This window comes from Branchiostoma lanceolatum, chromosome 12 (assembly GCF_035083965.1).
Source record: "Branchiostoma lanceolatum isolate klBraLanc5 chromosome 12, klBraLanc5.hap2, whole genome shotgun sequence".
In the NCBI taxonomy this organism is placed as follows: Eukaryota; Metazoa; Chordata; class Leptocardii; order Amphioxiformes; family Branchiostomatidae; genus Branchiostoma; species Branchiostoma lanceolatum.
The window spans coordinates 7,284,393-7,299,571 of record NC_089733.1 but is presented as its reverse complement, the minus strand read 5'-3'; the positions used below and the strand labels follow the sequence as shown (position 1 = coordinate 7,299,571).

Genomic DNA, 15,179 nt, shown 5'->3' with positions numbered 1-15,179 from the left:
AAATGTTATGATATATACATATATAGATACTGTCCCCTATATAGAGAGAGAGTATCACAACTGTTAGTTTGTTTTTTTCCTTCGCAGGTATATGTTAAAACCTACAGTCTGTAATATTAAACAAGTTATCAGAAATCATATGGCTGATATACATTGTTACACTCAAAACACACTAGATGTTAAACATTGAGCTTTAGCAATGGTAAATTTGAATGTATCATTATAACAGCGTCAGGAAATGCATTTAAAAACTCAAACCGAAAATACTTTGATTATACATACTGATGTATCAAAAGGATGTATAAAAAATCCATTGGCAGTAGGTCTTTGTTTAAATGAACGAAACTGCTCTTCAAATGATACGATATCTACCATACATCTCGAAAGTTGGCATACTCAATATTTGGGGTCTTATCTAGCTCAACAATATAATTTGTTCGGTACTTCTTGTACTGTTTGACATACACGATGCCTTCATAATGCAACTTCTTCACACGATGAAAATCAGTGGCAGTTTCAGAACAGCATTGTTTACAGCATACTAGCACAATGTGCAGTAACCTTCTTATGTAGACAATATTCTAAACAAACAGAAATAATCCAAACTCTATTCCTTCTGTTACATGGATAAACACCGACAGAGTTATAACACAAGTCTGTCACAAGTCGTAATTGTTGCTATCGTGACTGAATCTGGACCTGTTGAAAAACAAGTGAAATATGGAGGTTTAGAAGAAAATCATGACAAGCAAAATACTTTATAACATGTTCCTTACTCCTACAAACGCTGTTTTCGAAAACATTTCTCATGCTGAATTCTCTTAAATAAGAAAGTAACAACAATAGTAAGTACAAGATCATGGTAGCTTAATTATTAGATCTAATGAACATGTACACTTTCTTGTTTCTTGACACTTCTTTTACTTACCTCCTCAGCGCGAATTTGACACTCTTCTTACCGGCAGGCTATTTCTGTAAAGTTAAAACAAGCTGTGTCAGATACAGTATGTTTGATATACACTCACACCATTGACCAATTCAAATATCCAGCCGTTGTAATACGCCATACTGTTGCATGCAAATAATCTGATTGCAATAGAAAATCGAAATACCTGGATATTTCTTCCTTAAACCATCCACAACGCTCTGCAGTTTTGCCTCTGACAGGGCCGTCATCAGTACGTCAATTGTAGCGGCGTTTCCTTCCAGCTTCCGCCACTCCCATAGCATGTCCAAACAGCTGGACTTGCCGTCTTTGTTTCTGCTGGCAATGTTGTTGATATCAGGTCCCTCGAATTTGAGAAGAACGGCCAGGTCTTTCCAATCCGGGGCCACCTTTTCCTTGATGAAGTGAAAGTACGTACCAACGCCTAAAATACACAATGTATATCTATTTGGCACTGATACTAAATGTTTTTTATGATACCCAATAAGTGTCACTGGCTGAGAAATATAATGGAATGAAAGACTTTGTAGCACGAGAATCCTCTCTCATCCATAGATGATTCAGTTATCTATTTATCACGATCAATTACCTCATGAGAAGAGATGACAAAATACGATGATTTTACTCAGCACAGATACTTATCTCATGAATTGTAAAACTTCTATCATCCTTTTGCGATTGTAGTTTTAGCAGTAGTTGTAGCATCAGTTATATTTCATAGAATTCATAAGTTATGAAATATCTCTAGTACCTGTTGATGTGGCTTCCCAGCAGGTCGACCGCAATGATGATGATAGTGATGATGATGATGTTGATGGGGATCCGCCGGCAGCCCCATCTGGAGGCTGCAGATAAAAAAAGATAATAATGATTCATTCTACCGTTGTCTATTTGGCACACTGATTGGGCGTTGTTAATATAGGACTAGAATCTATCTAGATCATTAGAATCAATCAGTATAAGTTATTTTACCGTTTTTGCAACCTTGCTTGGCACATGGATTGGGAGCTGACAAAGAAATTCCGGCTCAGGTTGTTCCTCTGGAGCCGGCTTCTGATGTTTTCCAACAGATTTCTTCAGCGTGCGAGCTCTAGATCTTTTCTTACATTCAATTTCCACCCGCGGAACTGCATAGAACATTACATTTCCGTTGCCATCTAAACCATTCTCATCTTTGGATGCCATAGCAATGACCTGCATGTGAATGCGATTGTCCCTCGCGCTATGGAAGGTCATCTGTTGCTTCTTCTTGCTCCCTGGGCCGAGTGACACGTTTCCTTGCAAGATAACTTCTACCTTTTGCCCTTCAAAGAGATTTACGGAGCCAGTAGGCAGAGGACCTGTGTAGCCTTCTCGTTTTCTCGACCGAAATTTCTTTTTTGCAAGTTTGGCTGGGGCACATTCGATGACAACTTCGTTTGCGTTGTCCTCCCGCTGCAGCAACATGAACTGTACGGGTCGACAGTGAAGCCATCTGCAAAGACGTAATGGAATTGGTCCAAGTTCTTCTTGGTCATCATAGATGTCTTCGACAACGAGTACAATCCATCTAGGAAAAAAATTTGAAGGTTTACCATCATTGTGTAGCTTAAACACCGATCTTATATTATTTCTTCTGAGTTTAGACCGAGGTTATTCATGTACTAGATATTGTTCTGAGCGTGTCTGCGTGCGTGCTTGCATGTGTGTTTGTGTATGTGTCCGGATGCTTGTAGTCAACATAATTCAAGAACGTCTGGATGGTTTGTATAAATATTTGGTACGTGGGTAGGTGTTGGAAAAAACAAAGGTCAATATCGATTTTGGGCCTACGGGTATGTGACTCTGGAACTGCATTGGCGTTTTTGTAAAAATCTTCCAAAGGAGAATAGCTGGACAAATAAAGGAACGATAGATTTCCATATTTATGTACACAATGAAGTGCAAATTATTCAAATTGGGACTTGATTTGCATAAGTAATGAGGAAAGTCTAGATTTCCATTCTAGGCATGTTGTGGCAGCTTACCCCTGTTAGTTTCAAAACTAGGGCAAGTCAAACCACAAAGGGATATAAAACCAAACCTGTATACTTGTTTCTATTATGTGCATAGCTTAAGTGTTACTTGATATAATGACATGACATGCAAATCAGAATCTAATTTGCATAAATAATGGGGGCATTTTATAAACCTTCTCCGTTAAATGGTACGACAGTTCTAAAGCAAACATATGTAACTGAGAAATAAAGGGACATCGATGAATGAAAGTTATGCAAATGAAGACCTAATTTGCATAATTAATGCGAAAATACCGTAATTCATCCATATTGGTAGACAACTGGAATTACTTGTGGCATTTGGAAGTTATATGTGACAGTGAACATAGTCATAAATTATGCAAATGAGGGCCTAATTTGCATAATGTATTTTTCATGGGGATTTGAGGTCTCCGAACTCTTGTTGTAATTGCAATCATATGTGACATGGAAATTCTTATAACCAGCTACATGTTATTGGGACTGTATTTCGTGACAGTTAAGTAACGATACAGGTATAGTACCTGGTGAAGTGAGTGACCTCAAACTCCACAATTTCTTGTGTACCCCGGATGTTAGTGTCATCTGTCACGTCTATCCAGTCATCTGCCCCCTCCTCACACGACATCACCCTCAGCTTGGTGGGCCCCTCATGTTGAACGGCCATGTAGTGTTGGGGATGCGGGACTCACAGTGTGACTGGTTTGTTGAACGTAATGATGGAATGCGCAATAGTCTCCACTTTAACTATCGGACTGGTGCAGATAAGACCACGAGAAGACTTGTCTTTCACCTTGATGTCATCAACTTCAGTTTTTGAGATTTCCTGCACCTATATAATTGTTTTAAGACATAACGCATGAGTTTGACATCACGGACTTTTATAGCAAGCAGATTCCTTAAACAGTATATCTCTATTAAGTCGGGCAGCAAAAAAACGGCATGATATCGAAGAGATATCCAATTCACTCTAAAAAAAGACCACCAACTTTTACAAGGAAGCTGTAAAATCCAAAAGGCAGTATACTAGTAACAAAAGTATGTCATGGTTTCGTCCCTGAATTGCTCAAAGTTATTTGTAAATTGGCATATATATCTGGTGCCCTGACCTGTACTTTGACTTCTATAGGTGTGTCCATTGCCTGTTCCGGGAAGGTTATTTGTATACCAAATTGTGTTGATGACGTCAGAGTGCACCCTTCCGTAGACACAGAAAACCGGTCCTGCATAGGTTGGCTGATGACGGCAAATATCGAGAAGTGGTCCACTGACACTGACAGCTTGTCTTCACTCTAAAATTGAATTAGATTAACAAACTGACATTAGCAAAAATTGAATTGTACATGCCTTATGTATTACTCGAGAATTACATGATACTGCAACGAAAAAGACTTGTTCCCATTTTACATGCCTTTTGGGTGGTTTCTATCTCCGTCCACTGTGACTTGTCCTCTGTGACCCACATGACAGTCTCCCTAGCGCCACCTGATGACGTGCTGCTGTACTGCATCTGTACAGTGACTGGTTTGTGGAAGGTTGTCCCGTGCGGGCCCAGCTCTATGACGTCACTCATTAACATCTCTCCACCCTTCAGGGGAAGAGTGACGTCATTGGGGTTGATGACCTGACAGGTGAATTCTGTTTCCATGGTAACGGCTTCACGTGGAATGCTGACGGTACAAGACATGGTTTGCAGTTCACCTCCATCCGAGTCCATTCTCTGCCTGCAAGGGCTGGGACAGAAGTCATACTGTTAAAAAACATGTTATCTATCTAATGCGAAAAAAGCACTAAAGCAATGTCAATGTACATACGTTTGTGGTATTGGCACGATGTATGGTTTGAACCCTTTGAAATTCACCTACCAAATATGTATTATTTAAATTCCTAACCAGCAACGATATTGTTAAGATTTTCAAACCGACAACGATGCCCTGAAAAGTTGATAAAACTATTGATCGATACCAAGAGAAAAACATAATCATGGACATGTGTTAGCAAATCCATATGTTTTGAAAAGAAACCGAATTATTGTGTTTTGTTCTAACATAACCATGATTTCAATATTGACCAATGGTTTTTTTTCCTATGATAAATGTTGTGGAAGGATCAAATGTCTACAGTAAAGTACATGACTTATGTATTTTAGTATGCTATAAATAAGGTGCGTCTTTTAAGAAACGATTAATAGAATAAGCCCTTCTGTATCCACAAAGCTTACAGAAATACCAATCAAACATCGTGGGAGAATTGCGCCTCCAGGCGAAATTCTGGTGAATGGCACCCGGGACTCCCAGAATGCACTGTGGCTCCCTCCGCGGGAGAGCGGGCCTGATCTGAAATCGAAACAACTATATTGTACAAATATACCTGCGTATATACCTAGTCACCTTCCCCGAGGTAAGTAGCTCAAGAACCATCTTCCTTCGTTCTAGGATGTTAAATTTCTCCATAGAAGAATAGTAAGGTTGGACGACGTCTTTCCGCTCTGCTTTGTCTTTCGGCGTCTCATTAGCCTACATAGTAAACAGCAGGCATTACAAATTTTAGAACGTCGATGTTGCAGGGGTTTTAGTGGATCCAAAAATTAGCCAAAGTTATGACGCCTCATGGTGTGCTTAAAGGCCCACTATGTAGGATTTTGGCGCAAAAATTGAAAATATTCTTGTGAACAAATCTTAATGTTAATGGCAGGTACTGACATGTACAACCCCTTTTCAGCATATTTTCTTCATTATTTCGTCTATTTTTGGTATTTGTGAACTGCACAAAAACAAAACAAAAACTCCCGGACACCACCTCAATAGTAGATAAAAAACAACATTGTTGTTTTGGATGGAGGATAACAGTTTTTTAAAGTTGTTGGTATGGTGCAGTGATGTTGTAACCTCCCTTCCTGAATATCTGTAAGCAATTCTATAGAGTTGATAAAGCTTGCTATGCAAAGAAACAGTAGGAAAATCTACTTTCTGTATTGGCCTAAAACTACATAGTGGGTCTTTAATCGATAACAGTAAGAGTGCAATTTGTCACGCATCACTAGTGCACACATTGTGTTACCTCATCCCTGCTGTCCACCTGTGCTCCAGCCTTCAGGAGGAGTTCAGCAACACCAACATGTCCTCCTGAAGCTGCATGGTGAAGTGGCGTTGATTCAAACTGTAACAGCGGAGAGAGTTGACAACACATGGTAAGTGAGGTCTATATCAGTCATGGTAATCAACACCTACTTTGGATTTCGTTCAACCTGACAACTTACCACGTGCCAGTAATGTACGTCAAACCTTACCTTACTCCTACTGTCCACCAGTGCTCCAGCCTTCAGGAGGAGTTCAGCAACACCAACATGTTCTCTAGAAGCTGCATCGTGAAGCGGGGTGGATTTATACTGAAACAGCGGAGAGCAGAGATGACTTTACTTGGTAAGTGAGGCCTAGATTCGTCCAGGTAATTAACACTTACCTTAAATGACGCAAAACTTACCAGTAATGTAAATCATATCTTACCTTATCCCTACTGTCCACCTGTGCTCCAGCCTTCAGGAGGAGTTCAACAACACCAACATGTCCTCCTGAAGCTGCCGCGTGAAGTGGGGTGGATTCATGCTGTAACAGCGGAGAGCAGAGTAAACAACTCATATTAACCCTATCCAGACTGGGGGGGGGGGGGGGCTAAAAGTGCCCGCGCCAACTTTGACATCGTATTTCTGCCGAACGATGTATGCTAGGACAACCAAACTTGGTGACTTTTCCTAAAATTTTGTTGGCAACAATTTTATGATAATGGTTTAAGTTTATCATTTTTCCATGTTGCCATGGCAACGGGTTTCTGACTGGCATTTTATGCAAAAATCATTAATATTTTGAAAATAATGATATTTCTCGGGTTTTCTTGCACAACTAAACTAGTTTTCCTTCATGTATAACATAACATGTAATTAGATGTAACTTTCCTGATCTAATATTCATAATTTATACTAATTTGATGACGTAATCAGCCAAAATCCAAGATGGCGGACTATATCACTATTTCAGGTATCAGCAGGCTTTTTCGCCCTTAAAATCGTCAATACCTGACATTTTCTTTATCAGAAACATTTAGATTAACGTTTTTAGTCTATTTCAGCGTCCTTTGGGGTCAAAAGTGGAAAAAAAGGATTTTTAAAAATTTCAAAATGGCTGATCCAAGATGGCGGATCCCAAGGGATCGCTAACAACACATGACGCCATTCTATGACGTCATTTTTACGTCAACGTACCTACCATTGACGTTGTATGTCTTTGCATACCTTAAAATGAATAATACAAACCGTTTTGTTTAATTCCTTTAGATATTACGGGAATTCCCTATTTAGCCAATAAAATCACATCGATGACGTCATAATTACGTCATATTACGTCATAACATCACCAAAATTACAGGAATTATAAAACTTGACGTGAATATCACTCCCTACAAATTTGGTGATGATACATCATACCGTTCGGAAATTATGAGGGGGGGCCGAATCAGCCCCCCCCCCCCGTCCCAGATATACCAAAAAAGCCCTGTCTGGATAGGGTTAAGTGAAATTCATGTTTGTCGTGGTAATCAACACTTTTCATTGCGCTAAATTTGAAAACTTGCCAGTAATGTACGTCAAACCTTACATGATCCCTACTGTCCACCTGTGCTCCAGCCTTCAGGAGGAGTTCAGCAACACCAACATGTCCTCTTGAAGCTGCATGGCGAAGTGCCGTGGATTCAAACTGTAACAGCGGAGAGAAGAGTTGCTAATACATGGTGAGTTCTAGATTTGTCGCAGTAATCAACACCTACCTTTAATGACTTTAAATGTGAAAACTTGCCAGTAATGTACGTCAAACCTTACCTTATTCCTACTGTCCACCTGTGCTCCAGCTTTCAGGAGGAGTTCAGCAACACCAACATGTCCTCCTTCAGCTGCCAGGTGAAGTGGCGTGGATTCATGCTGAAACAGCGGAGAGAAGAGTTGCCAATACATGGCGAGTTCTAGATTTGTCACGGTAGTCAACACCTACCTTAAATGACGTTAGATTTGAAACCTAGGCAGTAATGTACTTCAAACCTTACCTTATCCCTACTGTCCACCTGTGCTCCAGTCTTCATGAGGAGTTCAGCAACACCAACATGTCCTCCTGAAGCTGCATGGCGAAGTGGGGTACGGTCAAACTGTAACAGAACAGAGAGCAGAGTTGCCAATAAATGGTGAGTTCTAGATTTGTCGCGGTAATCAACACTTACCTTAAATGACTTTAAATGTGAAAACTTGCCAGTAATGTGCGTCAAACCTTTACCTTATCCCTACTGTCCACCTGTGCTCCGGCCTTCAGGAAGAGTTCAGCAACACCAACATGTCCTCCTTCAGCTGCCAGGTGAAGTGGCGTGGATTCATACTGAAACAGCGAAGAGAAGAGTTGCCAACACGTGGTAAGTGAGTTCTAGATTTGTCGCGGTAATCAACACCTGCCTTAAATAACTTTAAATGTGAAAACTTGCCAGCAATGTGCGTCAAACCTTACATCATCCATACTGTCCACCTGTGCTCCAACCTTCATGAGGAGTTCAGCAACACCAACATGTCCTCCTTCAGCTGCCAGGTGAAGTGGCGTGGATTCATGCTGAAACAGCGGAGAGAAGAGTTGCCAATACATGGTAACGTTAAGTGAGTTCTAGATTTGTCGCGGTAATCAACACCTACCTGAAATGACTTTTAATTTGAAAACTTGCTAGTAATGTACATCAAACCTTACCCGATCCCTACTGTCCACCTGTGCTCCAGCCTTCATGAGGAGTTCAGCAACACCAACATGTCCTCCTGAAGCTGCCAGGTGAAGTGGGGTGTATTCATACTGAAACAGCGGAGAGAAGAATTGCCAATACATGGTACGTGAGTTCTGGATTTGTCGCGGTAATCAACACTTACCTTAAATGACAATAATTTGAAAACTTGCCAGTATGAACGTTCAACCTCACCACATCCCTACTGTCCACCTGTGCTCCAGCCTTCAGGAGGAGTTCAGCAACACCTGCATGTCCCCATGAAGCTGCCAGGTGAAGTGGGGTGGATTCAAACTGGGTGCAACAGTTGGCAACAAAGTCGGCATCACATCATAAGTAGCACGCACTCTTGTTAAGTTAAGATGTTCGTTGTCTTGAACAATGAAATCTCTTGATTTACTGAGTAATCACATCATATCTCTAGAACACCTGTGCTGCTCGTGTCTCCTTGATTTTTAGGAATGTTATTGATAAGCGTCCGATGAAAGACTTATCTTTCTGTTAGAGATTAAATAAAGGCTGGCGGCTTGATAGAGATGAGAAAAATGCTATATCATAATTTGATACTTTTTTCGTCAACAACATCATTGTTACGTTAGTATTAGTGGTTTTATATCGAGGATCAAAGGACCGAACCAAAAGCTGGCCAAGCGTACCCTATATTTGTTTATATTTTTATAATGGTACAATGGAAATATTGTGTAATAAGCGATTTGTAATAACTAACTCCTAACAACATCTGTACAGTTGACATTCAATCCATCCTTGATCACAGCGGAGAGAAGAGTTAAATGACTTTAAATGTGAAAACTTGCCAGTAATGTACGTCAAACCTTACCTCATCCCTACTGTCTATTTGTGCTCCAGCCTTCAGGAGGAGTTCAGCAACACCAACATGTCCTCCTGAAGCTGCACGGTGAAGTGGGGTGGATTCAGACTGGGTGCAACAGTTGGCAACAAATCGGCATTACATCATAAGTAACACGTACTCTTGTTAGGGTAAATCTTTTAATTTACAGCTCTCTGATTTTTAGGAATGTTATTCATAAGCGTCTGATGAAACACTAATCTTTCTGTTAACCCTATCCAGACTGGGCTTTTTTGGGATATCTGGGACTGGGGGGGGGGCATAACTTCTGAACGGTATGACGTATCCTACCAAAATTTGCAGGGAGTGAGTCATGTAAAGTTTTATAATTCCTAGAATTTTGGTGACGTCATGACGTAATATGACGTAATTATGACGTCATTGATGTGATTTTCTTGGCTAAATAGGGAATTCCCGTAATGTCTAAATGTATTAAACAAAATAGTATGTATTGTTCATTTTAAGGTATACCAAGACATATTACATAAATCGTAATTACGTTGACGCATAAATGACGTCATTAAATGACGTCACGTGTTGTTGGCGACCCCTTGGGATCCGCCATATTGGATCGGCCATTTTGAAATTTTCAAAAATACTTTTATTTCCATCTTTGACCTAAAAAAAAACTAAAAATAGACTAGAAACGTTAATCTAAATGTTTCTGGTAAAGAAAATGCCACGTAGTGACGATTTTGAAGGCAAAAAAGCCTGTTGATACCTAAAATAGTGTTATGGTCCGCCATCTTGGATTTTGACCGATTACGTCATCAAATGAGCATAAATTATGAATATTAAATCTAATTACATATGATGCTATACATGTAGGAAAACTAGTGTGGTTGAGCAAGAAAACCTAAGAAATATCATTGTTTTTAAAAGATCTGTGATTTTTGCATAAAATGCCTTTCAGAAACCCGTTGCCATGGCAACACGAAAAAAGATAAACTTATACAATTATCATAATATTGTTACCAACTAAATTTTAGGGAAAGTCACCAAGTTTAGTAGTCCTAGCGTATGTCGTTCGTCAGTTATACGATGTCAAAGTTGGCGCGGGCACTTTTAGCCCCCCCCCCCCCCAGTCTGGATAGGGTTAAAGACCCACTATGTAGTTTTAGGCCAATACAGAAAGTAGATTTTCCTACTGTTTCTTTGCATAGCAAGCTTTATCAACTCTATAGAATTGCTTACAGATATTCAGGAAGGGAGGTTACAACATCACTGCACCATACCAACAACTTTAAAAAACTGTTATCCTCCATCCAAAACAACAATGTTGTTTTTTATCTACTATTGAGGTGGTGTCCGGGAGTTTTTGTTTTGTTTTTGTGCAGTTCACAAATACCAAAAATAGACGAAATAATGAAGAAAATATGCTGAAAAGGGGTTGTACATGTCAGTACCTGCCATTAACATTAAGATTTGTTCACAAGAATATTTTCAATTTTTGCGCCAAAATCCTACATAGTGGGCCTTTAAAGATAGAGAAAGGCTAACGGCTTGATAGAGATGAGAAAAATGCTGTATCATAATTTGATACTTCTTTTCGTCAACAACATCATTGTTACGTTAGTATTAGTGTTTTTATATCGTGGACCAAAGATACCGAACCAAAAGCTGGCCAAGTGTACCCTATATTTGTTTATATCTATATAATTGTACAATGGAAACATTGTGTAATAAGCGATTTGTAATAACTTAGAAAGCGATTTCTCCCTACCAGATCTGTACAGTTGACATTCAATCCATCCTTGATCAGCCGCTTCACCGTTCTTACATCCCCTTGTCGAGCTGCGTCCAAAAGTTCCTGAAGAAATTGACAATTCCACAGTCAGTTAAAAGACCATTATCGTAACGAAATGTCGGCCAGCAATCACTCTCACATCTATTTGGCACCGTTTGTATTTGATAAGCCTCCATGCGAAAATCTTCAAAGTGCCGCTTTTATTTTCTCTTTTGTTTTGTGTTGTCATATGACTGCAGCGACATTTCCGTTCTGTTAAAGACAAAATTGAATATCAACACGCCGCCGTTGGAGCTGGCCATGGAGACTATTCTAGGGCCAGAGCGCTATGCTACTTATAACACAAAGTAGCTGCTATCACTAGCACTGTTTAACCATTTAAGCTACACGCTCAATGGATTACGACATATGTGGTGTTTTTTGGAAAAGCCAAAGTCTCAAAAGAATGGAAACAAAGAATCCTAACGTCCACAGGAAAATATCAAATATTAATAAACTTTCTATGGCTTAATCTATGCCGACCATCTGCTTGCTTCAACGTACGCAAGTCATTGATTAATGGGTCTAAAACCTCTGACTCACTGCCATAGATGGAAAACGTTGTAGCTTAACGTCCATAGCCTCTCGGCAACGTAATCGTTCAATCGGGATATATAATCGGGATATACCTTTTGTTTCACCTTACATTTATATTTCGACATTGTTGTCAACATGCAATTAGCCTACGGGCATGAATTTGCAATCAACTATCATTATAAGATATAAAACATTGTGTTACATTGTGATGTTTGTACTTGTCCGGCGTATTCGGGACAGCTCTCAATTAGAAAAAAAAGATTATTTTTGATATATTATGCCCAACGTTATACGTCTTTCGGTACTATTTTAGCGAAAATTAAGAATAGAAATTTATCTGACTTAACATAGGTGAAAAAAACATCCGTTGGACTTTTTACTCCCTTTTCAACCAGAACAGTAAACATGCAAGGCCAAGTCGATAAATCACCCCGTCATTATTTATTGGCAAACAGTCTAACAACCAGACCTTTTGTGTGTTATCAGGCAGGGTATGGCCACCAGGTAAACGTGTCATTAAAAAGACATAATGTTTGATTACTTAGACAAGTAACAGAATGGCAAGCTAAATGTAGTGTAAGCATCGTAACAACAAGGATTGTGTGTTGACCTGTTCACGGTTAAAATGATCCTAAAAGAGCCTTGACCACCCCCCACCCCACCCCCATCCACGCTTTGCAGTCCTCTAAAACTATACATCTTACGACAACAAATCATCATAACAGATAATCAAACGTAGCATAGAAGATATAAAACTGTCTGAAATATAAAGACATAAATATAAACTGATATGTCTTCACAAGACTAAATACCATAAGTAAAATCTGACCAGACACAATGGATTTATTGCACACTATGGAACAAAAGTCGGTTTACCTTTTCAGCTTCATTAAGCCTCGGCATCTTGACGATATCCACACGTCCTCAGAATCCTCCTTGGATATCTTTTTTGCCTTCCGTTTCTTCTGAGATATACAATTGCCTTGCTCTAGCTCAGATACAAATGATCAGAGCCTTCTTTGTCATGGTCTGCATGGGGCCTGGACGTTTCAATGGAGCCTTTTAAAATCCTGATTAATTAGTTCTTGATAATCGCGTGATCTTTTGACTTTACAATTGGGCTGTTCCAATATTTTCCTGAGGTAAAATCGCTATTTGTTATCATAGTCCTGCAAATTTAAATTGTACAAAGATTATGTACCTCACAGGATTACGATAAGCTATGTAATTTGCTGAATTTGTGACGTACAAAATTGCATATAAACAAATGGATACTTACTGTTCAGTACCTAAGCATGAGCCCTTCCCCGGCCCCTAACAAATATAATCCTTTACAATACTTTTCGACGGGCAAACAAGACATATCCTTGCACTGTTCAAATCTAAGAAGCAGAGATATGGCAGTTGTCGTGTATTGCAACTCATTGCGAAGAATCTAGCCCTTAGTACAATATAATGTCAAGACTACGTATACAGTACAGTGTTTACCGTTCACAACATTCCTCAGTTCCTTCTAGTGCCACACCTTTATTCACACGGTAAAGAAATGAGATTTAATAGATCTATGTTGACGCAAGCATTGTAGCATAGCTCTGGGGCCTTAACAAGTGAATGTCAAATAACCCATAAACCCAGCTGAAAGCGATATAAACATATTACTATAAGTACGATCATTAGGCTAAGTGTGATAATACACATCCCGTCTAAATGCTGCAGTCGACGCCGCTGCATTAAGTTTCCAACAAAATGCTGCTGCAATTCTTTCACGAACGGATAGTTGACCCAAATTTATACCACTTCTTCCCTACGCTATTTACTACTTAAAAATCAAGATCTTGGCATGCCCATTACAGAAGATATAAAAACCGGACGTTCATTGTACATATGGCTTGAAGCTTAAGACCAATAATTACATCTCGAGTGCTCTTATTATACAGTACAACTAAACAATAAAAACATTGACTTGAGTAGCACTTTAATTGACAGCTGCCAGACCTTTTTATTATCCCTCATAACCATCAATTACAACTAGGGTAGTGTTCTATTTTCGAATAGAGTGTTCTCTTCTAACCTAAGAAGAACTTGTTCCAAAGTTCAGCCAGTCAAACCTGACTCTATGTCCAAAAGTGCTTTCACATTCCCCCCCCCCCCCAACACAGTTCAAGTTATATAGCATGATTGTATAGCATGTTATGGTGAAACAAGAACTTGTTGAGCTTAAACAATACATACATACGTACATTCTACTACGGTAACCGATTGACGAGTTTTTTTGTAATTGTGAAAAAACGTTGGACAAATATCCGGTCCCAGAAAAAGCTATATCAATTTTGCATTTGTTTTCACCACACTCTCCCAACAGATATAGTGTCCTTAGAGGATGTAGTTAATTAAACAAAATATGTTTGGTTTTAAAACCAATGGAAGGTGTGACTGCAGCCACAAAAATGAAGGTATCCAATGTCAGAATTTGTGGGAAAAGTCTTGCATAGCCATATATTGGAGAAACTGACTTCTTGAAACACCTAATTAGTTACATACAGCAAGGATTGAATATGCAGACTGTTTCTATCCCCTGTTTAGGAATACAGAGAAAATCTGAGAATAATAATGATTTTACTTGAAATAAGAAAAACCCAAACTTTTGATGACTCAGCCCAAGAAACAGGCAGCTGGCAATGGCAAACAATAATTGATAATTCTGTACTTATTCATTGGGGTGTTTACATGTGATGTAACAGTCACTCGATTCCAGTTAGCTGACCCTGGAAAAGACAGACCTGAAAATTTGTTTGTAATGTTGTATGTATATTTTTTTCATCAAACAAAAAAAATTCGCCAAAAATCAATATTTCAAAATATTCGCGTTAACACGCGTGATTCTTTAAGTATTACTATCATTCATGTACATTCCTGCAAAGTTATATTGATGAACATCGAAGCACAAGCCAAGGAGAGCGTTTTTTTTTCTAAAAAAGGGGCGTGGCCTTATATATGTTGATTACGTAATCATGACATCATACTAATTTGCATAAATTATCACCTTGCTATAAGGTACTACCAGAAAAAAAAATTAATGTTGAGGAAGGTTTATAAAGCTTAAGAAAGGTTTTTTTTTCAAAAACATCCCAAAATTCCTCAGCCACCCTTCAACAATACCGTTACATCACTTACATGACTCCAAATTTACCTGTCAACTTCCACGGTAAACTATCAAATAGGGCTGAC

At 39.1% G+C, this 15,179-nt stretch overlaps 1 protein-coding gene across 1 annotated transcript; it reads right to left on the bottom strand.

Moving 5' to 3' along the window:
* Window positions 1-769: 769 nt before the first annotated feature.
* LOC136446554 (uncharacterized) lies at window positions 770-2,443 on the bottom strand. The gene is made up of 4 exons (XM_066444985.1): window positions 1,919-2,443; window positions 1,698-1,791; window positions 1,113-1,370; window positions 770-972 (listed from the first exon to the last, which is right to left on the bottom strand). The coding sequence occupies exons 1-4, from the start codon at window positions 2,390-2,392 to the stop codon at window positions 956-958; spliced, it is 843 nt and encodes a 280-aa protein (XP_066301082.1). The 5' UTR covers window positions 2,393-2,443; the 3' UTR covers window positions 770-955.
* Between the last annotated feature and the right edge of the window lie 12,736 nt (window positions 2,444-15,179).

What these genes read in the sequence shown, in the direction of transcription:
- LOC136446554 (XM_066444985.1), bottom strand. Translation starts at nt 2,392, where the DNA reads ATGTTGCTGCAGCGGGAGGACAACGCAAACGAAGTTGTCATCGAATGT. An exon ending in CAAGCAAGGTTGCAAAAACG is followed by an intron (nt 1,792 to 1,918) that starts GTAAAATAACTT and finishes TTTTATCTGCAG; the next exon opens with CCTCCAGATGGGGCTGCCGG. An exon ending in CTGGGAAGCCACATCAACAG is followed by an intron (nt 1,371 to 1,697) that starts GTACTAGAGATA and finishes TGTGTATTTTAG; the next exon opens with GCGTTGGTACGTACTTTCAC.